This window comes from Galeopterus variegatus, unplaced genomic scaffold (assembly GCF_000696425.1).
Source record: "Galeopterus variegatus unplaced genomic scaffold, G_variegatus-3.0.2 Scaffold1080, whole genome shotgun sequence".
In the NCBI taxonomy this organism is placed as follows: Eukaryota; Metazoa; Chordata; class Mammalia; order Dermoptera; family Cynocephalidae; genus Galeopterus; species Galeopterus variegatus.
The window spans coordinates 203,173-227,770 of record NW_007727191.1 but is presented as its reverse complement, the minus strand read 5'-3'; the positions used below and the strand labels follow the sequence as shown (position 1 = coordinate 227,770).

The 24,598-nt window shown below is 43.4% G+C and overlaps 1 protein-coding gene across 1 annotated transcript in view; it reads left to right on the top strand.

The window, feature by feature from the left end:
* Positions 1-24,598, top strand: part of CAMK1D (calcium/calmodulin-dependent protein kinase ID) — a 255,649-nt gene that overhangs the window by 190,554 nt on the left and 40,497 nt on the right. Inside the window, exons 4-5 of the mRNA XM_008574657.1 lie at positions 8,574-8,712; positions 13,561-13,687. Of these exons, the coding sequence (XP_008572879.1) occupies positions 8,574-8,712; positions 13,561-13,687 (266 nt within the window). The remainder of the gene's footprint in view (positions 1-8,573; positions 8,713-13,560; positions 13,688-24,598) is intronic.

Here is a 24,598-nt window from a genome sequence, read left to right as displayed (position 1 = left end):
CGCCGCGCTTCCCAAGCGGCGCACTGTAGCAGTGCGCCACCGGGCCGGCCCCAGTCTCAATTAATTCTTAAAATAGGTATAATTACCCCTTTTATAGATGAGGAAAATGAGGCTCGGAGACCTCAGTCTCTGCCCCCAGCCCTGGCCTTCATTTTGCCTAATGCAATGGCCACGTCTCTACCCTCCTCTTACTTGATCAGGGTTGACCAGATGTCCCTTCCTTGATTTCCATGCTCCCCATTCTTCCTCTGCTTCCTATTTTTCTGTCCATCCTTTTGCTGGTTCTTCCTTGTCTGAGTGCTGGCACTCCTCACCACTCACTCTTTTCACTAACCCAGCCACATTCTCTCAGTGGTTGCTCACATCTCTCCTATTGGCTTTAAAGATGGTGGGCATGCTGGTGATGTGCTGATTTTCAACTCTAGCTCTGACCTGTCCCTCTGGACTTCAGATTTATAACAATAGCTACCTGCTTGACTTCTCCATCCAACAGACATCTCAGACTTCACATATCCTGCCCAGAGCTCTAGATCTGTGCTATCCAATACAGTAGCCACTAGTGCCATGTGGCTATTTACATTAATCAAAACTAAATAAACATTTTTAATCCGGGTATATATATATGTACGTGTGTGTGTGTGTGTGTATTATGGCCACTAGTGCCATGTGGCTATTTACATTAATCAAAACTAAATAAACATTTTTAATCCGGGTGTATATATATGTACGTGTGTGTGTGTGTGTGTGTGTGTATTATAAGGAATTGGTTCATGTGATTATGAAGGCAGAGAAGTCCCATAATCTGCCATTTGCAAGCTGGAGACTCAGGAAAGCCAGTGGTGTAATTCAGTCTGAATCCAAAGGCATGAGAATTAGGGGAGCCAGTGGTGTAAATCCCACTCTGAGGGCAGGAAAAGACTGAATTCTAAGCTCAAGAAGTCAGGCAGGAAGGAAAAGGGGTGAATTCCTCATTCCTCCACTTCTTGTTCTGTTCAGATCCTCAACATATCTGATGATGTCCCCCCACATCAGGGAGGGTGATCTACTTTACTGACTCTACCAATTCAGATGCTAATCTCATTCAGAACCCCCCTCACAGACATACCCAGAAATAATGTTTAGCCAAATATCTGAGCACCCCATGACCCAGTCAAGTTAACACATAAAGTGAACAATCACAACCCCCATTTCAAATAATGGTGTCACCATCTACCCATCCCTCAAGTCAAAAATCTGGGAAACATTCTTGATCCCTCTCCTTCCTACATGCCCCATACCAGCTTCTTCAGAAATCTCATCTACTGAGTCTCCAAAACTTACCCCACATCTGTCCACTTCTCTCTGACTCTTGTGTTCCCCAGTTGGAGCCACTGTCCTCTTCTCACCTGCTTCCCAGCCAGCCTACCTGCTTCCACTCTTGCTTCTACACCCCCTTCTCCAGCAGCAGCCAGAGTGATCTTTGAAAAGTGAATCACTTCACCTGTCCCCGGCTGAAAACCCTCCAGTGGCTTCTTAACAAATGTGGAATAAACTCATCATGTGTGAACCTCAGCATAGATAGTCCTGCATGATCTGGGCCTTCCCCTCTCTCAAACCTCTTCTGGAAACATTCTTCCCATTGCCCAACATGGTCCAGTCACCCTGACCTTCTTTTTGGTCTTCAGATACCACCAGATCTGTGCCCTCCTTGAGGTCTTAGAACAAGCTCACCCTCTGCCTGGAATACTCAAAAGTGGCTGCACCAGGTACTCATCTGGACAGTTTTAACTCTGCACAGCATTTCTAACCCTTTCATACTTTCAAATTTATCTCTTTGTTCATGTATCTACTTATTTTCTTTCTCTTTCTCTTCTACTGGAATATAAAAGTCGTATTTGCTGGGGATTCAGTATTCAATATGAATAAGATGTGGTTTGCTCTCTTGCAACATAAAAAAATTAAAGTGATTTGTAATTAACTTATCTTTTTTTGGAATGTGTACAGGTGCTTTGAGTTAGATGAGATTAGCTATTTTCTCATGAAATCTTGATCATGCTAATAATTTCTTAACAAATCCTTTGACCCTTTTTTCACAAGTGGTAGAAAAGCAGAATTTCTTTATCAGAGTCTCAGCAAGCAAGTTTCCCAAACAAATTTAAAGTGCTTTTAGTTTTTTCTTACCCATTGTTTTGTATGTAACCACACTCTTCCTGGCCAGCCTTGAGGGACAGCTGACTAGTTGCTGCAGGGGCATAGTTAGAAAGCAGAGACAGAAGATGATGCTAACAAGTCACTGAGGTCCCTCCCAAAGCAGTTCAAGTTCTGCCTGGGTGGCTGGAAAATCAGTGCACACCACAGAGCTGGCCAACATGGATTTGGAGGAGTGGGTTTGCTTTTCTGAGCAGACATGAGACAAGAAAACAGGGAGGAAAACCACAGTGGGCTCACAGATGGCAGCTGCAGACCTCTGCTGGAAGACAGCATATACCGCATGGAAAGGACCCTTGTTCCAAAATGTCCCTGCCACAGACCTACATGTGTGGATCATAACCACTTTTGGTGGCGTCTCTTCCAGAAATGGGTGACTTTGAAGCACAAACAATTTAGCGTTGACTGGCCTCTGATGCTGCTCATTCAGCCTCGGATACTGGGATTTCAAGATTCTTTGTGATTTGACTCCATCCTCACCAGTCACCTTTCCTAAATAAGCCAGGCCTCTACATGCCTTGTTCCTTCCTGCCTCCACCCTCTGCTCCCTGCCTCTCCTGCCCTTCCTCCTAACTCCCGTCTTCCAAAGTCTCTCCTTCCTTCGAAAATCAGCTGAACTTTTTCTGCAGTTCAGCAAGTGCTACACTAGGCTCTGGAGACACAAAGGTGGTTAAGATGTCTCCTCCAGGACGCTTTTTCCAGCCATCTGATTTCTCCCTTCTGTGATGTCCCGTGGTGCATCCAGCTGACGAATAATTGGTTACTAGTGGTCTTGACTGTGAACTTGAGCTTCTTTTGTAGCTCCCTGAACACATACCAATCTCACCTGCCAAGTGGGGTCCTATGCAGGGTGCTCATTTAACCTTTTTCTTTTTTTTTTTTTTTTTTTTTTTTTCTTTTTCCTTTTTGTCTTTTTTACTGACCGGTAACAGGATCGCAACCCTCAGTGTCGCGCCCACACCGGGGACCAGCAACGGGATCGCAACCCTCTGTGTTGCACCCGCACTGCGCTCAGCCAGTGAGCGGGAACCGGTCTCCACATGGGATCCAAACCCTCGGCGGGAGCGCCACCACGCCCCCAAGCGGCGCACTCTCCAGTGCGCCACCGGCCGGCCCTCATTTAACCCTTTTCATTGTCTGTATTTCCCTGAAGATAAAAACTACTTTCACTAGCTCCCTTTTTTCATGGTAATTCAAATTACAGGGCTCTGTCTGCCCACTGGGCTTCTCTCCATGTGACTAAATACTGTTGCTTTTAAGAAAGCTCAGATTCCCCTCCTCCTGTCCTGTCCCCTGCATCCCTCCTAGGTGTCCTTTTGTAGTCTTCCAAACACCTTCCCCTCTTAGCTCCTGCCACCATTGAAACCATTCACACTGTGTTTTACTTGGCTGCACATGTCAGTCTCCCCCACCGGACCGTGTGGCCCTTGGACAAAGGGACAACATATTGCCTGGCTCCATACAAGATTGTTCGAAGATTTGGTGAATAAACAAAGCCTGCAATGCAAATAAAGTAGCAAAATTGGTGGGTTTTTCCTCCAGTAAAGCTTGAAAAATTATATAGAGACTATACATTCAAAGATGAACTTATGAATATGGGATATCCTTTATTTGCCCCTTTACGTTCATTTGCTCTGGCTGCCATAAGAGAAACCACAGACCTGGGTGGCTTAAATAACAGAAACTGATTTTCTCACAGTTCTGGAGGCTGCAAGTCCAAGATCCAGGGTGTCAGCAGGGTTGGTTTCTCCTGGCCTCTTCTCCTTGGCTTGCAGATGGCCACTTTCTCGCTGGGTCCTCACGTGGTCTTTATGCTGTGCCAAGCATCCCTGGTAGCTCTTCCTCTTCTTATAAGAACACTGGTCCTGTTGGATTAGGGCCCACCCATATGAACTCATGTAACCTTAATTACGTTTTTAAAGGCTCTGTCTCCAAATACAGTCACATTCTGAAGTGTACTGGGGAGTTAGGACTTCAACTGTGGGTCGTTGAGGATTCAGTTCATAACACCTGGATATCGAGAAGGCAAAATAGCCAGAATCAGACTTTAATGGAGCACACTGGGTTAAATTTCTCTGGTCCATTAGATGGAAAGGCATGTGGTTGTATTTTGGAAATTTCTGAACAGATTGAGGCCTGGAAGATATTGTGAAACAGAATTCTAAGAATAAAGAATTTTAAAAATTATTAAAGTAGGCTTTGTTGGAGGAGAACATTGAGGTCAGAGGCTGCATGAAATAAAGCCTTGATCTCCCTGGAGGGAATCAGGGAGTCCCCCTGAGCAGGGCATGTGGGTACCAAAGCCAAAAGAAGTAATGGGGATTTTAGGCAGCAGCCTGGAATGAGGGGCGGCTGCCCTTCATGGAAGAGGGGAAATCCTAGGCACTGCCAAGTTGGGACTTTACTGAGGAAAAGATTGAGAAGACAGAACCTTTCTTTCAGGCTGGGTTAAAAAATGTGCATATCTACCTTCTGGGTCTTGAGCTTTCTCAGTTGAAAAATGCTTTGTTGAATCCTCTGTTAATCACAACCTGTATGTTTCAAGAGTATTTTCTCCTTAGGACTAAATGTAAAGAGGGGAAATGATTCTTAGAAAACACACATTTATAACCATCCTTGCTCTGGGGCACACTGGTACCGTGTTGCTCTTGCAACAAGCCTGCATGAGTATAGGACAGACTTTGTGAATTTCAAGGCATGTGTGCTGTGCCACTGCTTTTTATTACCCAGTGTCATCACTAGTATTTCTCAAACTATTCTCACAGCACTGTACTGTGTGGCCTTCTTCATATTGTTTTATTATATCTAATTTCCATTCTACAGCAATAGATTGCCATAGCCCACTCTTCGGCATTAACATGTGTACTTCCTTTTAATGAATGTGTGATGATATTGTCATAAGACATGAAACATTTTAAATTATAATTAGCAGTAAATTTTAGGATAACAGGAACACAGATGGAGAAGTTCAAGTGCATATAAATAACAGCATAGTTTGTCCAGTACTAAGGAAGGATGCATTGTTTACTGACAAAGTTATACTGCATGGCAGTAGACCACAGTGTAATCAGAACTTAGTTTACTTTATCCAGCAATTTTGAAATGGTATTATGTTTCTTGACAATTATTTTTTAATTTGAAGGAACTTGCATTATTTAGGATTTTGTAAATAAACTGAAATTTTACTGAGATTATTATATCAAACTATTCCACATCTGCATGTTTAAAATTCACACAATATGATAGCATACAGTGTAATAGGCAAGAAAGATAAGAGACCAAGCAAATCTAAGTTTGATGCAAAGGCAGGTTGTTTTAAATAAACCTCAAAGTTGGAATTCAGAAGAGTAGAGAACTTTTCGTCATCTCTTCTGTCTTCTCCTTCCATAATCTTTAGTAGCCAGTTTATCTTTCCTTATCTGCACCCCCCATAGCTGAGCCTCTCTCCCAATAGCTACCATTAAGTCATTCTATATCTACTGTTATGATTTTCCTTTCCCCCAATCACCTGACCTCTTGTCCCTTCTAACTTTATCCTGATGCTTAATTGGGGAGCTCCATTTCTAATGTGGAGCTTTAAACCCTCCATGTAAGAGGCTTGACATAGAAGGTTATTGACTGAAGAAAGCCACTGTCAATCAGCTTAGCCTCCAAACAGCCATCCTAAGCTTGGTCTGCCAGCCTGGAAATGAGACATGTGCCTCATCCTGATTCTAAACTTATGTCCTCAGCCATGGTTCTGGAATGGTAATGCTAGCCCTGCCTACCTCATAAGTAGTTTTGAGAATAAGTGGGTGCCTTACCTCAGGCTGCCGTAACAAACTACCATAGAGTGGGTTAAACAGGAGGAATTTATTTTCTCACAGTTCTGGAGGCTGGAAGTTTGGGATCAGGGTGCCAGCATGGTCAGGTTCTGGTGAGGGCTCCGTTGCTGGCTTGTAGATGGCTGCCTTCTCATTGCATCTTCACATGGTGGAGAGACAGAACAGTCCAATCAATTCCTCTTCCTTTAATCCCATCATGGAGGCCCCATCCTCTTGACCTCATGTAAACCTAAGTACCTCCCAAAGACTCTGCCTCCAAATACTATTACATTGGGGGTTAAGCCTTCAGTGTAAGAATTTGGGAGGACATAAACATTCAGTCCATAACAGTGTGCTTTTAAAATGCATGCTTACAGAGATTTTTGAAAAGTATAAAGTGATTTGCAAATGTAAGGTATTTTTATTGGTGGTGTTATATTTTTATTGTCAAGTTTCTAAACTTTTCCCCTGTGCCTCGGTTTCTCAGGAAACCAAATTCTTTCCGGGCAATGTTCAGGAAATTAGAGCCCTGGTGCAATTTGAAATTTGAGAAGCAAAATATTAAGTGTCCAGAGCATTGGGGCTCTGCGACAGTACATACTATCTTTCGATACTGATGCTTCCATTTTTACTGCATTGCTGCTCTATTGCAGTGCAGATATTTTAATTCGATAGAATTCATCAATACCTTATATATCCTACAGCAAAAGAAAAGGACCCTGAGAGAATGGGAAGCAAGACGAATTGGTTTTGAGGGAGGTGGAGGATTGGGCAAGCTTTGGGACAGGAGTACCAAGTGCAGGAGGTGGGGATGGTGGCAGGGTGCGATCCTCCAGCAGCTGCAGAGGAGAGGAGATGGTAAAAAAGACCAGTGGTAAAAAAGCACTGGAACACCTATTAGGAATGCCATTCTTAGAAGGTGGACCAATGGTAGAGGATATGGAAGGGCACAGTCAAAACAGACTTTTCCTCCTTCACAGCTAATGCTTCCGCGATTGCCACCAGCTGTGCAGGGTCTCTGTCACATAATAACAGGCACCTGATAAGTGTTGAATGCGTGGTAGAGGATATGGAAGGGCACAGTCAAAACAGACTTTTCCTCCTTCACAGCTAATGCTTCCTCGATTGCCACCAGCTGTGCAGGGTCTCTGTCACATAATAACAGGCACCTGATAAGTGTTGAATGCGCGTTTGAATAAATAAGTGTGTGCCTCCATGGCACCCAGGTTTGCCTTGCTCCTAGCAGCAGTCTCTCTCCTATAGTAGTACATCTTTCAGCTTTGCAAAGTTTCAGACATTGAAACTCGTTGGGGGAATGTTCTATAAAAATGAGGAATGGAGAGAACTTGGTGTCAGAGGGGATGTCTTGGATTCTTGGTTTACCTAAGACTGGATCATTTAGACAACGTGGTTGTCAAAATGTAGTTTCTTCTCTGTTGTTTCCATTTCTTTTCACTCGTTGAATCGCATTTTATTTCTCTTGAGTACCTTTCCTTTCTTATCTAGATTGTCAGTTTGCTTTGGAAATGAAATATTATCCAGGCACAGTATTGCTTAAAATGACTATAGGTAATGGAAGAAACTAACAAATAGGCCTTTTATAGCCTATGTGCAATTGTTATTTTCTTTATTAGTTTTTTAAAAGTTTTCAGTGGATCAGTTATATATGCACATTAATTGCCATGACTTGCAGAAGATGAGTTGTATCTTTCTGTGTTTGTGTATGTGTGCATATGTTACTGCCAGGACATATCTTTTACTGTCTATTAAAGCTGTCAAAGTTGTTTTTAAGACTGTTTTATGATTTTAAGATTTTAAGATTTCAAATAAATTAGTTTCATGTTTTTGAAAAAATTGTTCCTTTTTTAATGTTAGTATATCCCTTGAAGTTTATTTCCAAGATGGCTTGGTTATTTGAAAGAGCACTGTTTTTCTTAGAGAAGCATATACTCTAAAAATTTGAAGGTTAAGTTGTCAGCTGAGTTATTTTTTTTTCTGGATTGTACAGTTTCGTTACTTTGTTAGACTCAGAGCTGTGTAAACTATCAGAGCTAAAAGGGGCTGTGGAGATTGTCCTTCTGGAGTTTCTTGATCTTTGCCAACCTAGTCCCCATTTTGATAAATACAAAAAAAACGTTAAATGAAATCTGGAATTTGAAGCAAATTAAAATGAAATGTTGTCACCGAAACCAAAACAAAGCAATGTAATAGTGTCACTTTTTCATTTTTTATAAATCATAAGGGGCTTTGAGGTTCTGATACCTTGGAGGGCATGCTTCTACCCACTGTTGAAAATGGTTGACTAGATTAATCCCTGGTTTTAAAAATAAAAAGACTGAGGTCCAAGGATTTAAAGCAAATTAAAATGAAATATTGTCACCAGATATTTGTTCTGCCATGACATAGAAGCACTTCCTGGCTATAGCATCTGTGGAATAGGTGGGACAAAATCTAAATCTGAAATGGATTCATTTTTGAAATAAAGTTTGGGTCTTTTTTCACATTGAGAGCACTTAATGATGGTTTTCCCTGCATAATTCAGCAGGTCATCTCAAACTTCTAATTTGTTCTTTTTTTAAACAGTGTATCTGGTGGAGAGCTGTTTGATCGGATAGTGGAGAAGGGATTTTACACAGAAAAAGATGCCAGCACTCTTATCCGCCAGGTCTTGGATGCTGTGTACTATCTCCACAGGATGGGCATCGTCCACAGGGACCTCAAGGTGAGGCTGTCGCTTAGCAACGTCCTCCATCTCGCTCTCCAACCCATAATGCACCTGTCCAGGAGGTTCCAGTGGAGGGATAAGTCTGCTCTGTAGAGATGGGTGGAATGTTTGTGCACTTTTAGTTGTCAGGGTATTTGGGACCCAGAGGTAGCTTGGAAGAAGAAAGAGATCAGTGTGGCTGGTCATTATTTGGGAGACTTTGTAACCATTATGCAACCAAAGGGCCACAGGAAGGCAGGTTGTATATTGCTTCAAATACATTGAAGAGGTAATTTTGTTCAAGACATGTAAACCATGAAAACACTTCTCCCAGTACAAGTTCTTCAAAGCCTTCTCCCAATTCCAGCCCCATTTCTGCACAACACACCATATGAAAGAAAGGGAGTAGTAGGCAGACTACGTGAGAGGAGAGAGAAGGAAACAGAAGGTCAACAGGAAGATGGTACGTGAGCTACAATGGCAGCTTTCTCCCAGTGTCCTGTAGGTTCCTTTCTTCTCCTTATGAGATTTTGGCATATTGACCCTTCACCCGTTAGCATGGAAGGATCTGTGCCTCATGTGGGAACCTTAGCATTATATCCCTCTCCCCAGGGCTATGGAGATACTGAAGGGTAGGTATCACGCATATAGTGCCAAAGGGTAAATATCGACACACTTATAGTAGTACCAAGGGTAGATATCACACATATGAACTTGAGAAACAGTGAAAAGCACCAATATTGCCTCCAGGCTATAATGTGGGTTCACTCCACAATAGTTACAGGGCCAAGCCCCCAGAGTTTACTGCACAAGTCAAAACAGAAATTTTACCCCAGCAGGTTTACCTGCCACTCATATCATAAACACAAAGCCTACAACTGTGGTAAATCTAAATTAAAGAATCGATCGTAAATACCTGTTAAAACAGAATTTCAACTTTATCTGCTACTGGGGATCAAGGGATATACCACTGTTGAGAATTACCGGATTAGGAATGTGCTTATGTATACTGTTAACTTTACCAGGAGCGTGTTGATTCCACTCTTTTTAAAGCTTGTTACGCGAATTATTTTTAAAGGGTTGGGATTGATATTCCAACTCAGGTATTGGCAACCAATTGTCTTGCAAAGATGCCATAATATACAAAAAATAATTTTTCAGATGAGCCCCAGGCTTCTCAGGACCCCAGGCCGAATAGTAATGTAGTATAGGCAAGATCCCCTCTCTGCGGCCCACAGGCCTCCATCTCTCCTCTTGCAGACTGGGGGCCTCCCATCCAAATGATCCCCAGAGCCCTCTCCCCACCTTCTTCCCTGCTCCCCAACTCCCATCCCCCAGAAAAAGTCCTACTGTCTTTACTAAATCTTGAGCCAATTAAAAGTATTGATCTAAACTGCAAATGAATGGCTTGTTGATTTAACCCTTCTTGGGGGTGATTGTTTTTCAAAAGAGAGCTCTGTTCACCTAGGTGAGTCTCCTGTAGGAGGAATGTGTAGGGAGAAGCTTTTGGCTCTTTGGCAGTCCCTTGCCTAGATTAAGCCTTGCTTAGCAGCAGGAGATCACTTACTTCCACTCCTCTCTTACCTCTACAACTGCAGAAAGTCCTAGAACAAGGAAGATGAAAAATCAGAAGCAACAAAACTATTCTCTCCACACCCACAACTGGATCCTTACTGTTTATCAAAGGATAATCCTGAAACATTTAGAGAAAACATGAACCACATGTATTTTATGAATGGAGTATTGCCCCCCCATTTTCTAGGCATTATTCCTACTTCAACCGTTGATTGGCCATTTTACTTTCTTTCAAAACTCATTGAAAGTACTCTTCAACACACATTTGATTTTCTTCTAATTTCATGCTTTGTCCACAGAATTAATGTCACTATAATTGTTAAATGCCATTTTTTGTGTGTTATTTTGGGTGAAGGATACTATTTTTTCTTTGGGCTCTGTTAAAGAACAAAATTATTTTGACACATTAAAATGATAAGGAAGCTTTTATTCAAAATTATTACAACAGGGGAGAGAGACTGAGCTCCACTATGATTATAACAAAGATAAGTGGGGATTTATAGCCAAAGAGAAGGTCAGAGGGGTCAGTGGATGGAAAGTTACTAAGAAGAGACATCAGGGGTAGGGGGATTCTTGCTTAACTGGCCTAACAGGATTCTTGCTAAAGGCAGGCCAAGGACTTAGACACTGGCAGAGACTCCCTCCTTTGGCCAAATTTGAGGCGGGCTCCTTTGAGATCTCTTTCTGACTAGGCTCTGTCTTTAGTCCAGTGGCCATGTCCTTAGTCCCATAGGTTCAGTTTCAGCAAGAATTCTGCTGAGTCAGTGGAGCAAAAATCCCCCACCCGTGATATCAGATCAAATTCCTTATCTTCCATCCTAGATGTTGGATCACCCTGGCCTGCCTTCAGCAAGAATCCTGTCACGAAGCGGGTAGGGGATAAAGAACTGGATCAGATAACAAGGGCGAGGAGATTTTCTCCAAACTGCACTAGCAGAATTCTTGCTAAGACTGGGGTAGGCAGGCCTGGCAGGGGCAGATAGACAGGGAAGGCCAAGGTTGAAGCCTTGTCGAGAAGAGGGTGCAGAGGAGCCTGACTAAAGTTTGGGCAAGGAGAGAGTCTTGGTCAGTTCCCAGAATTTCTTCACAGCAGTGATTACACATCAGAATCTTCCTGTGGAACTCAAAGACCCAGATAACTGGGCACCATCTTGGATCTGCTGAAGGACAGTATCTGCAGACATTTAACACCCTCACAAGTGACTCTTCTGCACAGCAAGGCCCAGAACCACTTCTCTAAACAAATCTGGTCACTCTACATAAGAACAGTTCCTCAGATTCTGTAAGACCGGCCCAAAAGCACGAATCTTACTTGATGGGAAGGCTCATCTCGCAAAGACCAGGAGGCACAGAGATCGATGCACAAGCAAGAGGTTTTTATTTCCGGCATGCTGGAGGTCGCCCCGTTTTCAGGACAGGAGCGGCCCCAAATTCACAATGCAAGCAGCTTTTATACAGTTTTTTGAACAGATACTGTGATAGGATCAACTGTTGGTTATCTGTGGCGCTTTTAGATTTACAGGTGGGCTTCAGCTGGCGCCTTTTGGGTTTACAGGTGGGTTTTAGCAGGCTGGCACCCCTTTAGCGCATTTCTCAATTGTTTACCTTCCCCGGGGTCTGGCTTGGTGGCCTTTGAACCAGCTATTTCCTGAAACCAGTGGGGGGTTATTAATGTTTAGTGTGCTTGGGCCTGACCTTTGTCACGGCCCCTGATAAGCTGCGTTGCTTATGCATTGTTCAGTGTGCTCGGGCCTGACCCTTGTCACGGCCCCTGATAAAACTGCTTTGCTTATGCACTGCTACAAGACTGCATACATTAAGGTTATATTTTTCTACAATTCTACTAATATTCTATGTCCCCCCTACATTTCAATTTATTTCCAACAATTCAATACTGAGGAACCAAAGATTCACCACAAACCCCTGACAAGAGAGACTACTGCTTCCTCCTCGGGTTTGGGAGAAAAGCCATATGGGAAGATGAGTTTCCACATCAGATTCTTCATGACTTGTTTCCTCTAAGGTTTAGTGTAAATGAGAGACATGAATACTTCTTCACTTGGTAAACATGCATGATTATCCTGGTCAGTGGACATTGCTGAAAAACAGCAGAGAGGTCCATCCTTGACATTTTCTCCCCCAGTGACAGCATCGTCAAGTGTGAAGCCACTCTTCAAAAACAAACGCAGGCACCTCTTCTGTGTTCACGTTCTCTCCAACAGTGTGGGGACAAGCTCTGAGCCCACAGCACCCCAGTCTCCACAGACCCCACCCCATTCCTTGCTAGGAACAAAGAGATTCCTCAGTTTTACACAAAACACTGTGCAAATGATGCTTTGTTGTCTACCCCCTCAACCCCAAGACTGTCACCCCAAGCTGTTCCTATATAGATGCCACGTATGTGCCACATTTGTGGCAGAACTGTAGAGAAGACAGGAACAGGAAAACTGTGAGAAATATAAGAAGACCTCTGCTGTGTCTGAGCACTGTCCAAAGTAATTTTATTTCCTGGGAATCTTCCTTCTCCCAACCCCAGAATTGAATCAACAAATCTGAGAGCCATCAGCTTTCTAGATTACCTCAAAATATGGTTAATTTTTTTAAGTAGACAAAATATTAATACAGAAAGAGACTAACATTTGTTGAAAACCTCTCTGTGCCAGACACTGTGCAGGGCCCTCCACACTGCTCTTCTTACAGGCTGCTTTAATAGATGCATCCAGGATGTCTGAAGGTCAAGGATATTCTTAAGTCGTGAATACGCTTAGTGGTTTGGTGCCTCTTCCACAATTAACCCAGCCTCAAACATAGTGTGTAAATTTTTTATCTCATTTTCTTTCTAGCCCGAAAACCTGTTGTACTATAGTCAAGATGAAGAGTCTAAAATAATGATCAGTGACTTTGGATTGTCAAAAATGGAGGGCAAAGGAGATGTTGTCCAAAGTAATTTTATTTCCTGGGAATCTTCCTTCTCCCAACCCCAGAATTGAATCAACAAATCTGAGAGCCATCAGCTTTCTAGATTACCTCAAAATATGGTTAATTTTTTTAAGTAGACAAAATATTAATACAGAAAGAGACTAACATTTGTTGAAAACCTCTCTGTGCCAGACACTGTGCAGGGCCCTCCACACTGCTCTTCTTACAGGCTGCTTTAATAGATGCATCCAGGATGTCTGAAGGTCAAGGATATTCTTAAGTCGTGAATACGCTTAGTGGTTTGGTGCCTCTTCCACAATTAACCCAGCCTCAAACATAGTGTGTAAATTTTTTATCTCATTTTCTTTCTAGCCCGAAAACCTGTTGTACTATAGTCAAGATGAAGAGTCTAAAATAATGATCAGTGACTTTGGATTGTCAAAAATGGAGGGTAAAGGAGATGTGATGTCCACAGCCTGTGGAACCCCAGGCTATGTTGGTAAGGACTGTGTGTGTGTGGGTGGGTGGGTGGGTGAGTGCATGTGCAGGTGCGTGTGCACGCGTGTGTGGGTCCCTGCATGTGAACTCCATCAGTCTCCTTAAGCATTTGAGCCTGGCCCATGATCACAGCTGCCTTTATTTCTCTTGAGGGAAGAATAAAAACATTGAGAGACAATGGATCGAATTAGCAGGGAAGTGCTTTCCCCCCAAACCATTTAAGACTTGGGCAGAAATCCTGTTGGATTTGGGTGTGGGCCTGGCTGGAGCCTGGGATCTAATTTGGATGAATTCCCAGTATCTAATACCAGAAAATTCGCATGTATTTGTTTTCTAATGATTCACAGTGGGACACCAAGATAACAGTAAGGTGCAGACACAATAAAACATTCATGGTGTTGAGACAGAAGCAGACAGAGATAGAACACTGATGCAAGGAACCTGGTTAAAACCTTGATGAAGTCACTCTTTTGAATCAGCCAACCCTGTTCTCTGTACTGGCAATGCCAAGAATTACAGTTTTCCCTGAAATCATCACCCCAGACTTTTTGTTACTAAACATGCAGAATGCGGAGAAGACCACTGATGGATCTGAACATTTGGATACTGAGATTCGTCTTCTAGGGACCTGGAGAAAGGTCATTGGGACTATTTGTGAATATTTTGAGGCCTTCATTTACATCAATGGATTCATTCATTCTGTAAACGATACAAAGTTCCCATCATGCACCCAGCACTGTTCTAGGCACTGGGGTTAAGGCAGTGTATCAGTTCATTTTTGTGTTGCTAAAACAGAATACTTGAGACTGGGTAATTTATAAAGAAAAGAGGTTTATTTGATTCACAGTTCTGGCATGGGCCTCAGACTACTTCTCCTCATGGCAGGCAGCTGGCAGGTGCAAGGAGATCACATCGCTAGAGGAAGCAAGAGAGGGAAAGGAGATGCCAGTCTCCTTTAACCATCAGCTTTCACAGCAACTAACAGAGCAAGATTTCACTCTACCCTCTACAACTAACAGAGCAAGATTTCACTCTACCCCCCCCTTTCCCCTAGGGAGGACATTAATCTATCCCTGAGGGATATACATACCCCCATGACCCAAGCACCTCCCAACACTGCCACATTGGAGATCAGATTCCAACATGAGCTTTGTGGGGGACAACATAGCCCAACTATATCAGGCAGCAAACAAGGCGAACACATACCTACCCTCACAGAGCTTATATTTCAGTTGGAGCCACAGACAGCAAACAAACCAAGAAATGAACAGGGTCATTTCCTGTCATAAGTGCTACAAGGAAAGCAAAACTGGGGGCAAGTGTGATAGAGTGACAAGGGACGAGGGGGAGTTAGGACTGGGTTGAGGGGATAGGGAGGAGACTTGGGTACTGGCCTTAATGATGAGAAGAAGCCAGCCCTGCATGAGGACAGCATTCCAGAGAGAGGAATGCCCAAAAGCAGGGAGGTGGTACAGCGAGGTATGTCTGAGAACAAGAAAAAAATGAGGTTGCACAATGGAGATGAAGACCAAATTCTTGTCGTGCAAACCATGATGGCCTTTCTTCATGAGAACAGCAAGCAAGCCCACCCTGAAAGAGAGGAGGTTGTATCACACGAGCAGCGTCATTTCTGCGTGTCTTTGGAAGCAGCCACAGAAGCTTCCTGAGCAGGCTGAGGAGAGCCGGCCTCAAGCACAACAGTGATGGGGGCACCAGGGCATTGTGGGAAACTCCAAGTGATCTCAGAGGCACTTCATGTCCTTGCAGAATTAGCGGTGTTATGTCAAACTGGTGTCACAACTGTTTTGTTTTCAAAGTACCTCAGAGGAGGGGAGCAAAGAGCTGGCTGAGGGGAATGGCGAATAGAGTTAGGGAAAAGGAATAGAGTTAGGGACTGGAATCTGGGTTGTGGTATGAGGCACACGTGTAGATGTACAGGAATGCCTGGGGTGGGGACGGCAGCAGAAATGCGAGTGTATGTGCTGTGGGTGTGAGATTTCTCCAGTTCAGTCCAAGCCACCAGGCAGGCAGCAAATAAACGTGAATGAGACCTAATTATGAATGGGAGCTTGTTTTCACGGGGGCCAGGCCAGGGGGAGCCTATTCCACCAACCATCATGAACCACAGACATTAGGAAATGAAAAGGCTTATTAGGTCACAGTGTCCCGTTCCTTATCAAGGCGGCCTTGCTCTTTTCAGCCAAGTCTCTGGCCCCAAGGCCACCTTCTCTGGGCTAAGAATGTGCCAGTACTTTAGCCTGACCAGCACTGCCCTTCAGGAAGTCAGCTCTTGGGCTGTGATTTAAATGAGCTGACAAAGAAGTCCATATTTACATATGCATCGCCCTGTTCTCATATTTGGCTCTGCTGTTGGAAAGCTCTAGTGCTTTCTAAATTGAGTTTTGCTTCTCTGCGTTTTGGCAGAGCCCACGGAATGGCAGCTTCTCTGGGTTTCTAAGTGGCTGCTGTCCGAGAGGTCTGGTTCCATTTGCTCCTGTGTCCAGTGTGGATGACTCCGGGTATGGTGTTTAGAACGGCCCCTTGCTCTCACTACCCCAAATGGTGGCAAGTGGCGACCATTGTGTAATTCTGTTGTCAGATACTGAGTTTTCTTAAAGGAGGATGCGGGAAGGGGAGGATAATAGGAATATAGCTGTTCAGTTTGTTCGTATTTACTGAGCACCAAGACTCCTGGGAGAGTCTCACTCTGGAATAAGCCCTTTGGAGGGGGATACAACTTTAGAACAGGGAAGGGGCCACTTTGAAGAACTCCCATCTGTGTGGACATCCTTGGGCAGTCATCAGCTAAGCTTGGGCTGTTTCTTCTCCCACAGTCTGCATAGCAAGCTCTATTCAGCTGTCAAAGCCCAGCTTAAATGGTCCTTCCTTTTGATTGCTTTCCCAACACCCCATCCTCTCCTTTGTCATCCTAGTTCTTTTCCTGACCCTTTTCTTTGATGTGATGGCTCTGATCACATTGCACTAGGGTTCATATTTATCTGTGTCTCTCCCCCACTGCACTGTGGGTTTTCCTCCAGGAGGGACTGTGTCTTATTTATCTTTGTGCAGATGCTTGCTGAATTAAATAAAAACTCGAGGTTCATGAATAACAGAAATTTTTTCTCTTTCTCTATCCCTGTCATTCATTCAGCATGAACTTATTGAATTCCTATTATGTGCTGTGTGTAGTGTTCGGTGTTAGAATACAAACACGAATAAGGTACAGTCTCTGACCTAAAAATGTTCACAGTGTTACGAGAGGCAGAGGGCAAACGTAAATTTAATAATACACAGTAAGTGCTACATTATTCATCCTTTCAAGAATTATTTATAGTGCCTACCTTCTGTTCTAGGCACTGAGGTTGCATCAATAGAAAGAAAAAACATAAAAATTCCCACCTGCATGGCACTTACATTTGAGTGGGAGAGAGACAGACTATAAGCAAATAGCTAAGTGGATTCATTCATGTATTAGATGGTGGCAAGCACTATGAAGAAAAACGAACCACATTTTATTTATCCAGTCATCTGTCAACGGACATTTAGGTTGGTTCCATTTCTTGTCTATTGTAAATAGAGCTGCAATGAACATGGGAGTGCAGGTGTCCCTTCAACACGATGATTTCCATTCCTTTGAGTACATACCCAGCAGTGGGATTGCTGGATCATATGGTAGTTCTGTCCGTAGTTTTTTGAGAAACCTCCTTACTGTTTTCCGTAATGGCTGTGCTCATTTACAGTCCTACGTACAATGTGTAAGGGTTCCCCTTTCTCCACATCCTCACCAACATTTGTTATTTTCTGTCTTTTTGATAATAGCCAGTCTAACTGGGGTGAGAAGATATGTCAATATGGTTTTGACTTGCATTTCCCTGGTGATTAGTGATGTTGAGCATTTTTTCATATACCTGTTGGCCATTTGTATGTCTTTTGAGAAATGTCTGTGCAGCTCTCTGGTCCATTTTTAATTGGGTTATTTGGGTTTTTTTACTATTGAGTTGTTTGAGTTCCTATATTTTCTGGACATTAGTTTTTTGGGGGGTTACAAATAGATTTTAGCCAGTAGGCAAATTCCCAAACACAGAATCCTGGAATAATGAGGATAGGCTCTATTTGGAAGATGTGAACCTACAGATGCATTTTAAAGCGATGAACCTGAATGAGATCACCAAGAGGGGGCCATGAAAGAGAGGAAGGTCCCCAGGCTGAGTCCTGGGGACATCATTGTTCACAGGTCAGGGGGATGAGAGGGCACCAGCAAGAGGAGACTGAGACAAGTGGGCAGAGAACCAGGAGGGTGTGGTGTCCTAGAGGGCAAATGTGGAAGGTCCTTCAAGGAAGAGAAAGTGTCATGTGTCAATTGCCGCTACCAAGTCTAGTAAAATGGAGACTGAGTATCGGCCACTGGTTTTGAGGACCTTGAATTCAGAACTAATTGAACTGTTAATTAAGTTTGTGGGAGCCCTGCAGTCAGAGTAATGCCAGGAAGAAGGTGACATCTTGGTGAGAGTACACTGGCATGATGTCAACTGTGGGGCTGGGCACGGTGCCCTCCCCTCCCCCAGCAGTGGCTTCTCTCTGAGAGGCTCTTGGGCAGTTTTCAGTTTGAACAGAGTAGAACCGAGCCCCATTTGGCAGCTGTAAGGGAGAAGGGAGAGAGCACTATTCTCCCACTGCTGATTGTGGGGGCCACACTGTCCCCTGAGCCCAAGCAGGAGCAGAGGGTTGCTGTGTGCACCCAGCCTGGCACGTTGTCTTTGGATTTTAAAAGAAATAGGTGAATGTAGAATGAGGAAAAGCTTCCTTTCCCCCAGGGCAATCTACAACTTTATAGCTTTAGTATTGACTCCTTATAGGTAGGAGTGTTGATTTCAATTTGCGAACCCTTGTTTTATTATTATTATAATTGTCTAAGTGACTATTCAACTGAATAGTTAATTCTGCCAACATCAAGTTATTACTTCAATTTACATGAACTCTCTGATAATGAGACAATCAAACAATCAAACAATCAAAAAAGGGCTGTTTTTCCCAAGTATCCCAATACACGCCAGTGCCTTAGGAGAAGACAACAGGAATCTAAGCACTTTGTGGCTGCCTGGATTTTCCACCCCCTTTATAAGGAGCTGTGGCCCATGGAGAGAGTGTCATTTTACTAATAGGGGATTGCAGGCATCTCCCCATCCACGCCATTGAGTTCCTGCTACAGGCAGCTCATAGGGCCGGTTCCACAAACACCAAGAGGTTCCCCAGTAGATTTTGGCAAGTTGGCGATATGGATCCATATAAGGTTCAAATATAAGGTTTCAAATATGAGGTTACTAACGTATTTCAGAAGCAACAGGCAAGAGAGGGATCCTCAAGGGCTGGAATGACCAGATGAAGATTCATGGGGGAAGTAGGATTTGAAGGAAGGACAGAACTCAGGCAAAGATACGGAGAGTTACGGATGCAACCCAAGCAGGGGAGCAGAGGTCCAGTGTCGTGGCTGCTTCCCGCAGGATCTGGAAGGAATGAGCAACTCATTTGGCCTGGAGAGAGGGCTGGTGTAAGTAAGTATATGGTGATAGTTTAAGAGAAATGATGGGCCCACCTGGTGGAAATTAGCTCCTTAGGGTAACAAGGCAGCTGTCAGTATGGTCTTGACCTGGATTTGGAATTTTAATTGAGCCAGGCATAATATTCCCCTTGGTGTTACCAATAAGAGATAAAAGTCCAAACTAGGAAAGTTAGTAAAATGATTTATGTGGCCCCCTCTTCCGTATTAATTAAAATATCCAAATGGGTTATTGAGTCACTGAATGTCAATGGTAAGTGACAGAAAGCATCCATTTCAATCACATAACTAAGAGACTAGAGATGACAGATATCCTCTTACTTGGTAGAGAAGATCCTATTGTTTTCTTCCTTAATGTTGCCATTTGCACACTGATGCAATCACTCGGATTCTGTGGGTTTAGTTCTGGTTTCAGAAAGAAAATTGAACTATTTTAAAAGACCTTCAAGCCTTTGTCTATAAATCAAGTGGCAAAGTGTCTCCCAAGCATGCTGCAGTCTTCCTAGCAGACTGATTCCAGGAATCCCGAACTTGGCTTGAGAAGGGGAGAAAAGAGGCTGGGGCGGTGGAGGTTTTACCTGCTTTGTGATGTTTTTGAGCAAAGTGAGAAATTTTTTTCATTGAGCCTTGTTGAGTGATGATTCTTCCCTTCGCAGTATTTGATTAGGAGCACACAGCAACAACCACCCTGTTGTATTATTGGATGTTACTCAAAAATAGGAGGGAGCATTGACTCCTGATGCATCGTTCTGTCTATGAGGAGAACCGCACCTTGGTTCTCTAGATGGTGACTGATGTGTCACTGAGGCTGTCAGGGAAGGAGTCGTTCCGGTTTCCTTCGGGAACTTAGTGCAGTGTCACCTGCACAGCTGTGGTGGACGTCTTTCAAAAAAAAAAATAAAAGACCTTCAAGCCTTTGTCTATAAATCAAGTGGCAAAGTGTCTCCCAAGCATGCTGCAGTCTTCCTAGCAGACTGATTCCAGGAATCCCGAACTTGGCTTGAGAAGGGGAGAAAAGAGGCTGGGGCGGTGGAGGTTTTACCTGCTTTGTGATGTTTTTGAGCAAAGTGAGAAATTTTTTTCATTGAGCCTTGTTGAGTGATGATTCTTCCCTTCGCAGTATTTGATTAGGAGCACACAGCAACAACCACCCTGTTGTATTATTGGATGTTACTCAAAAATAGGAGGGAGCATTGACTCCTGATGCATCGTTCTGTCTATGAGGAGAACCGCACCTTGGTTCTCTAGATGGTGACTGATGTGTCACTGAGGCTGTCAGGGAAGGAGTCGTTCCGGTTTCCTTCGGGAACTTAGTGCAGTGTCACCTGCACAGCTGTGGTGGACGTCTTTCTAGTTCTGGCTTAACTCGCCTAAAATAGTTTAAACGCATTTCATCTTGTTCTTCTCTAAATGGAGATGGAGAACATTTGGTCAACACGCTCAGCATATTTTTTCACCCAGTTAGAGGCATGCTCTTAATTCTGGCATCACCACATTTCTTTTTTTTTTTTGGTCATAAAACATATATGAGAATTTCTATTTTAAGCATTTTTAAATATACAATTGGGTGGAATTAATTACATTCACAATGCTATGGAACCGCTACCTCTATCTATTTCCAAAACCTTTTCATCATCTGTAGCCTCTAAGCAATGACTTCTCTTTATCCCCCCACCCCCACCCCTATTTCTGGTAATCTCTATTCTACTTCTGTCTCTGAAAGTTTTTTTTCCTTTTAATTTATTGTTTCTTAGTTGCCACACAATAATTGTATATATTTATGGAGTACAATATGACATTTGGGTACGTTTATGCTGTGTGCAGTGATCATACGGCATTTAGCATGTGCATCACCTCAAGACCATCACATTTTCAGAACTTGATATGGGAGTTGGGATTGTGATGAGCTCTTGGAAACCAGAGGTTCCAACCAGCACAGTGTTGGGATGAGGACCTCCATCCTCAAGGCCACCAACCTGTAACTGATGGCAGTCACAGCAAGGGACTTGAATGCAAGTATCCCATATATTTCTGCCTGGTTAGATATAAGGGAGACCTATGCCCATCACTTAAACTCCTGAGCTCTCAGTTTCTCGTACATAAAATAAATGTGCTAGACTAAATGTCCCCTTCGATTTTTTTCTGGCTCTAACATTATGGGTTTGTACAGATATGTGACTTGCTATCCTCTAAATCTGTAAATATCCACATGTCGGATACTGACTGCCATATTCCCATCTTCACTCAGAACAGACAAGAAGAACTTGCGTGATGAAATGTACAGACATCACCATTCCTGTCCTCTCCAGCAGCCTATGTCAGCTCAATTCCTTCCATCTGTCCTCATAGCTCTTCTGTCCCAACCCTTCAATCTTCACCCTTCATTATAGTAGTTTCCCTCCACAGAGCTTGGTTATTTGTTTTTCATGGAAATATCATATTTTAGCACATGCTTGTAAGCATTACATCACTGTTCTCAGCCTCATAGACCATTAATGTTGAAACAGAATTTTACATAACTATAGATTGTCTTACAGGGCACCGATGAGTAGGCGGAGGGCCCAGAATTTTCTCTTTCCATCGTTCTCAGCAACTATGCAGTGACAGCCACAGCCAATGTTTTATCACACTATGTGCTGCAACCAGACCCCATTTGTTGGAAAGGACAGGACCCTCTAAGTGGGGAGCCTTGACACAAGTGAACATGGAGAGGGGATGAAACGGTCATTAGAACGTGGGCAAAGTAATCCCAGCCCTTGCATTTGAGGATCCCACACTCCACACGTACATCCCACTAAATCACTCTTAACACAGTGTTTTTAAAGCACTTTTCATCTTTCTGGAATTTTTAGTGCCCCTTCTCTAAATACTTGATGTTGGGACAAAGCTCACAGTCTCCGAACTAGCACCATTTTGTCGTGGTAGAGAAGAGGGACAGCATTTCTGCATTCCCTTCTTTTTTTTTTTCCTCTTTGTATTGATTAAAAATCAAAACATTGGAATATCTGTTAACAATCTTCTTAATTTTGAAGTGTCACTTCTTGTAAGATTTCTAAAGAAAAGATTGGCTTAAGTACAAAGCAGATATCCCATTGTGGTCACAAACCAGACAGGGTTGGAGGCTGAATCTTGGGATAACCTCTCAGGACCACATAGCAGGGTTATTAGTTGCCACGTTGCTCTGAAATGCCTTACTCGGAACATTGGGCTTCCTCCATCCTGCTGAATTCCAAGTCTCTCCCACATTTTACAACCCCAACTGCCCTCCCATTTTCTGCTCCCCTCGCATCCCTCAGCTCTGCCCCTCCACCCACCAGCCACACTCTGGCTTAGGTAGTGTTTGAACAGTAATCTCAGCTCAGATCTGAATGGTAATTATAAACCACTATGGGCACTTTAATGGAGACTTTTCGTGCCTGTGGTAAAATCCAAGAGGCTACTAGGAAAATCAGAGTGAGCTGCTCTTCAGCAATATGTTTTTAGTAAATTACAGTGTAAGTGAAGGATAAGAAAGGGCAAAGGAGTCTATACCAACAGAAAGAGCTATCCCAAGAACCTTCTACTCCTCTTCTGAGACATTGGGTGAGAGACAAGCCACAGGCTAGGAATTTCTGCTGTATTTTTATTTGCCAGCGATCCAGCCTGCAATACTCCAAACGTAGGTGAGGCACCAACTGTTTATTAAGATTGCTCACGGTAACCCCTCATTATCTGAGTTTTTCTTTAATAGCTCTGCTGCTGGAAACTCTGCTGCTGATGGCAAGCAACCTGGCTAAGCACATCCAGTTTCAGTTTTCCCTCCTTGTTGTGCTGTCATTCTTACTGAGGCCAAGTTCACCCCTGGAATGTTTGTCCGAGGTTCTAACCACACAAAAGCCAAGTTTTGTTATCCTTGATCTTTAGAATTTTATTTACCATCTCTGAACAGGCCACTGGTGGGGAGAAATGTCATCTTTCTCACTGTTTAAAAGAAATCTTCTCACCACCTCTGTGACATGCAGCGTCACTAACTCTTTGAAACTCTGTTGCAGTTTGATTTAGTGACTGTCCCTGCTCATCCACTAGCAAAGGAGCTATGTTTCTTCTCACCTCTTGGTGGATGTTCCTCGGGGACAGGAAGACTGGCCCTAAACTCAAACATCTAATGGTGCTCCTTAAAATGAAGGGTCACATGAGCTCTTCCATGAGTTCAAATTATTTTCCACATGAAAGCAGAACTCTAAGACAAAGTCACAGGTTCCCTTCAAGACAGGAAACTGAGGCATGGAGAGAGAATGAATTCCCCAAGATACACCAGCACAGAGTCCAGTCTATTATTCTGTTCTCTCATTCAGTGCTGGATCTGAAATGTAACAGAGTTTTCTTTAGAGTAAGTTCAGTATTTTCTGAGTTTTGTTCAGTGTGAGTTTAACTCAAAGATTAAAAACGCCTCTCCCATTGCGCCCTGATCTCGTCTGTCTTGGCCACTCCTCTTTCTCAGGAGGACAGCAGTGGTGGTGCCTTGCTTACTTCTGTGGCCCGTGTCTAAACTCAATACTCAGGAGAAGAGGAGCCCCTGGGGGTAGGAGCCAGGTGTGTCTTCTTCACCCCATGAAGCCTGTGCCCACAGTGGGACGCCGTCCACGAGAGTCACTTCAGCAACTGTTGATTAAGTGACTGGCTGAGGGAGAAACACTCTCCAGGTCACACTGGTTCTGGACCATTGGCTTTTATCTTCTGGCATCCAGGGCACCTCCCTCCTCATTTTTTCGCTGTCCCTCATTTGCTGGAGGTGGTCATCTTTGAAGTATTGAGGGTATGGGTAGGACAGACACCCACAGAGGGGGCACATCACCTTGAATGAGAGTTTAGTAATGGGGCAAGATCTTCTCAGTTTTCTACCCCCTCCCAGCAGAAACTTTTCTTTGGCACCTCTGTGAATGCTCAGGAAAAGGGAAAAAAATCTTCTTTTCCTTTATAAGAACACGAAGATTGATTGCTGCGGTCCCCCATCCCACAAGACAGCTGCTCTCTTAGTTTCCAGTTCCACTGGGCTAAGCCTTTTTTCTTCTCCCTCCTTCAGTAAGGAAAGTCGGCAATTGAATTGTTTTGAAAACAAGATGAAAGGTTTTTGAAATTCTGTTTTTTTGGAAATCTCTGGAGTTCTTCCCTTTACCAGGAATACTTGCTCTAAATCAATATAAAATAACTAGGTTTATAGAAGACGTCTCCCACAAAATGGAATTTTCCGTAAGTGGGTTGGTCATGAGTCTCACAGTTGTAAATCTAATTATTTCTAATTCTAAATCTACTGTTTTATAGAGTATGAGTTAAGCCTGGGGCTCTGAGGAAGACCACATGTGTCCTCAGAGATCT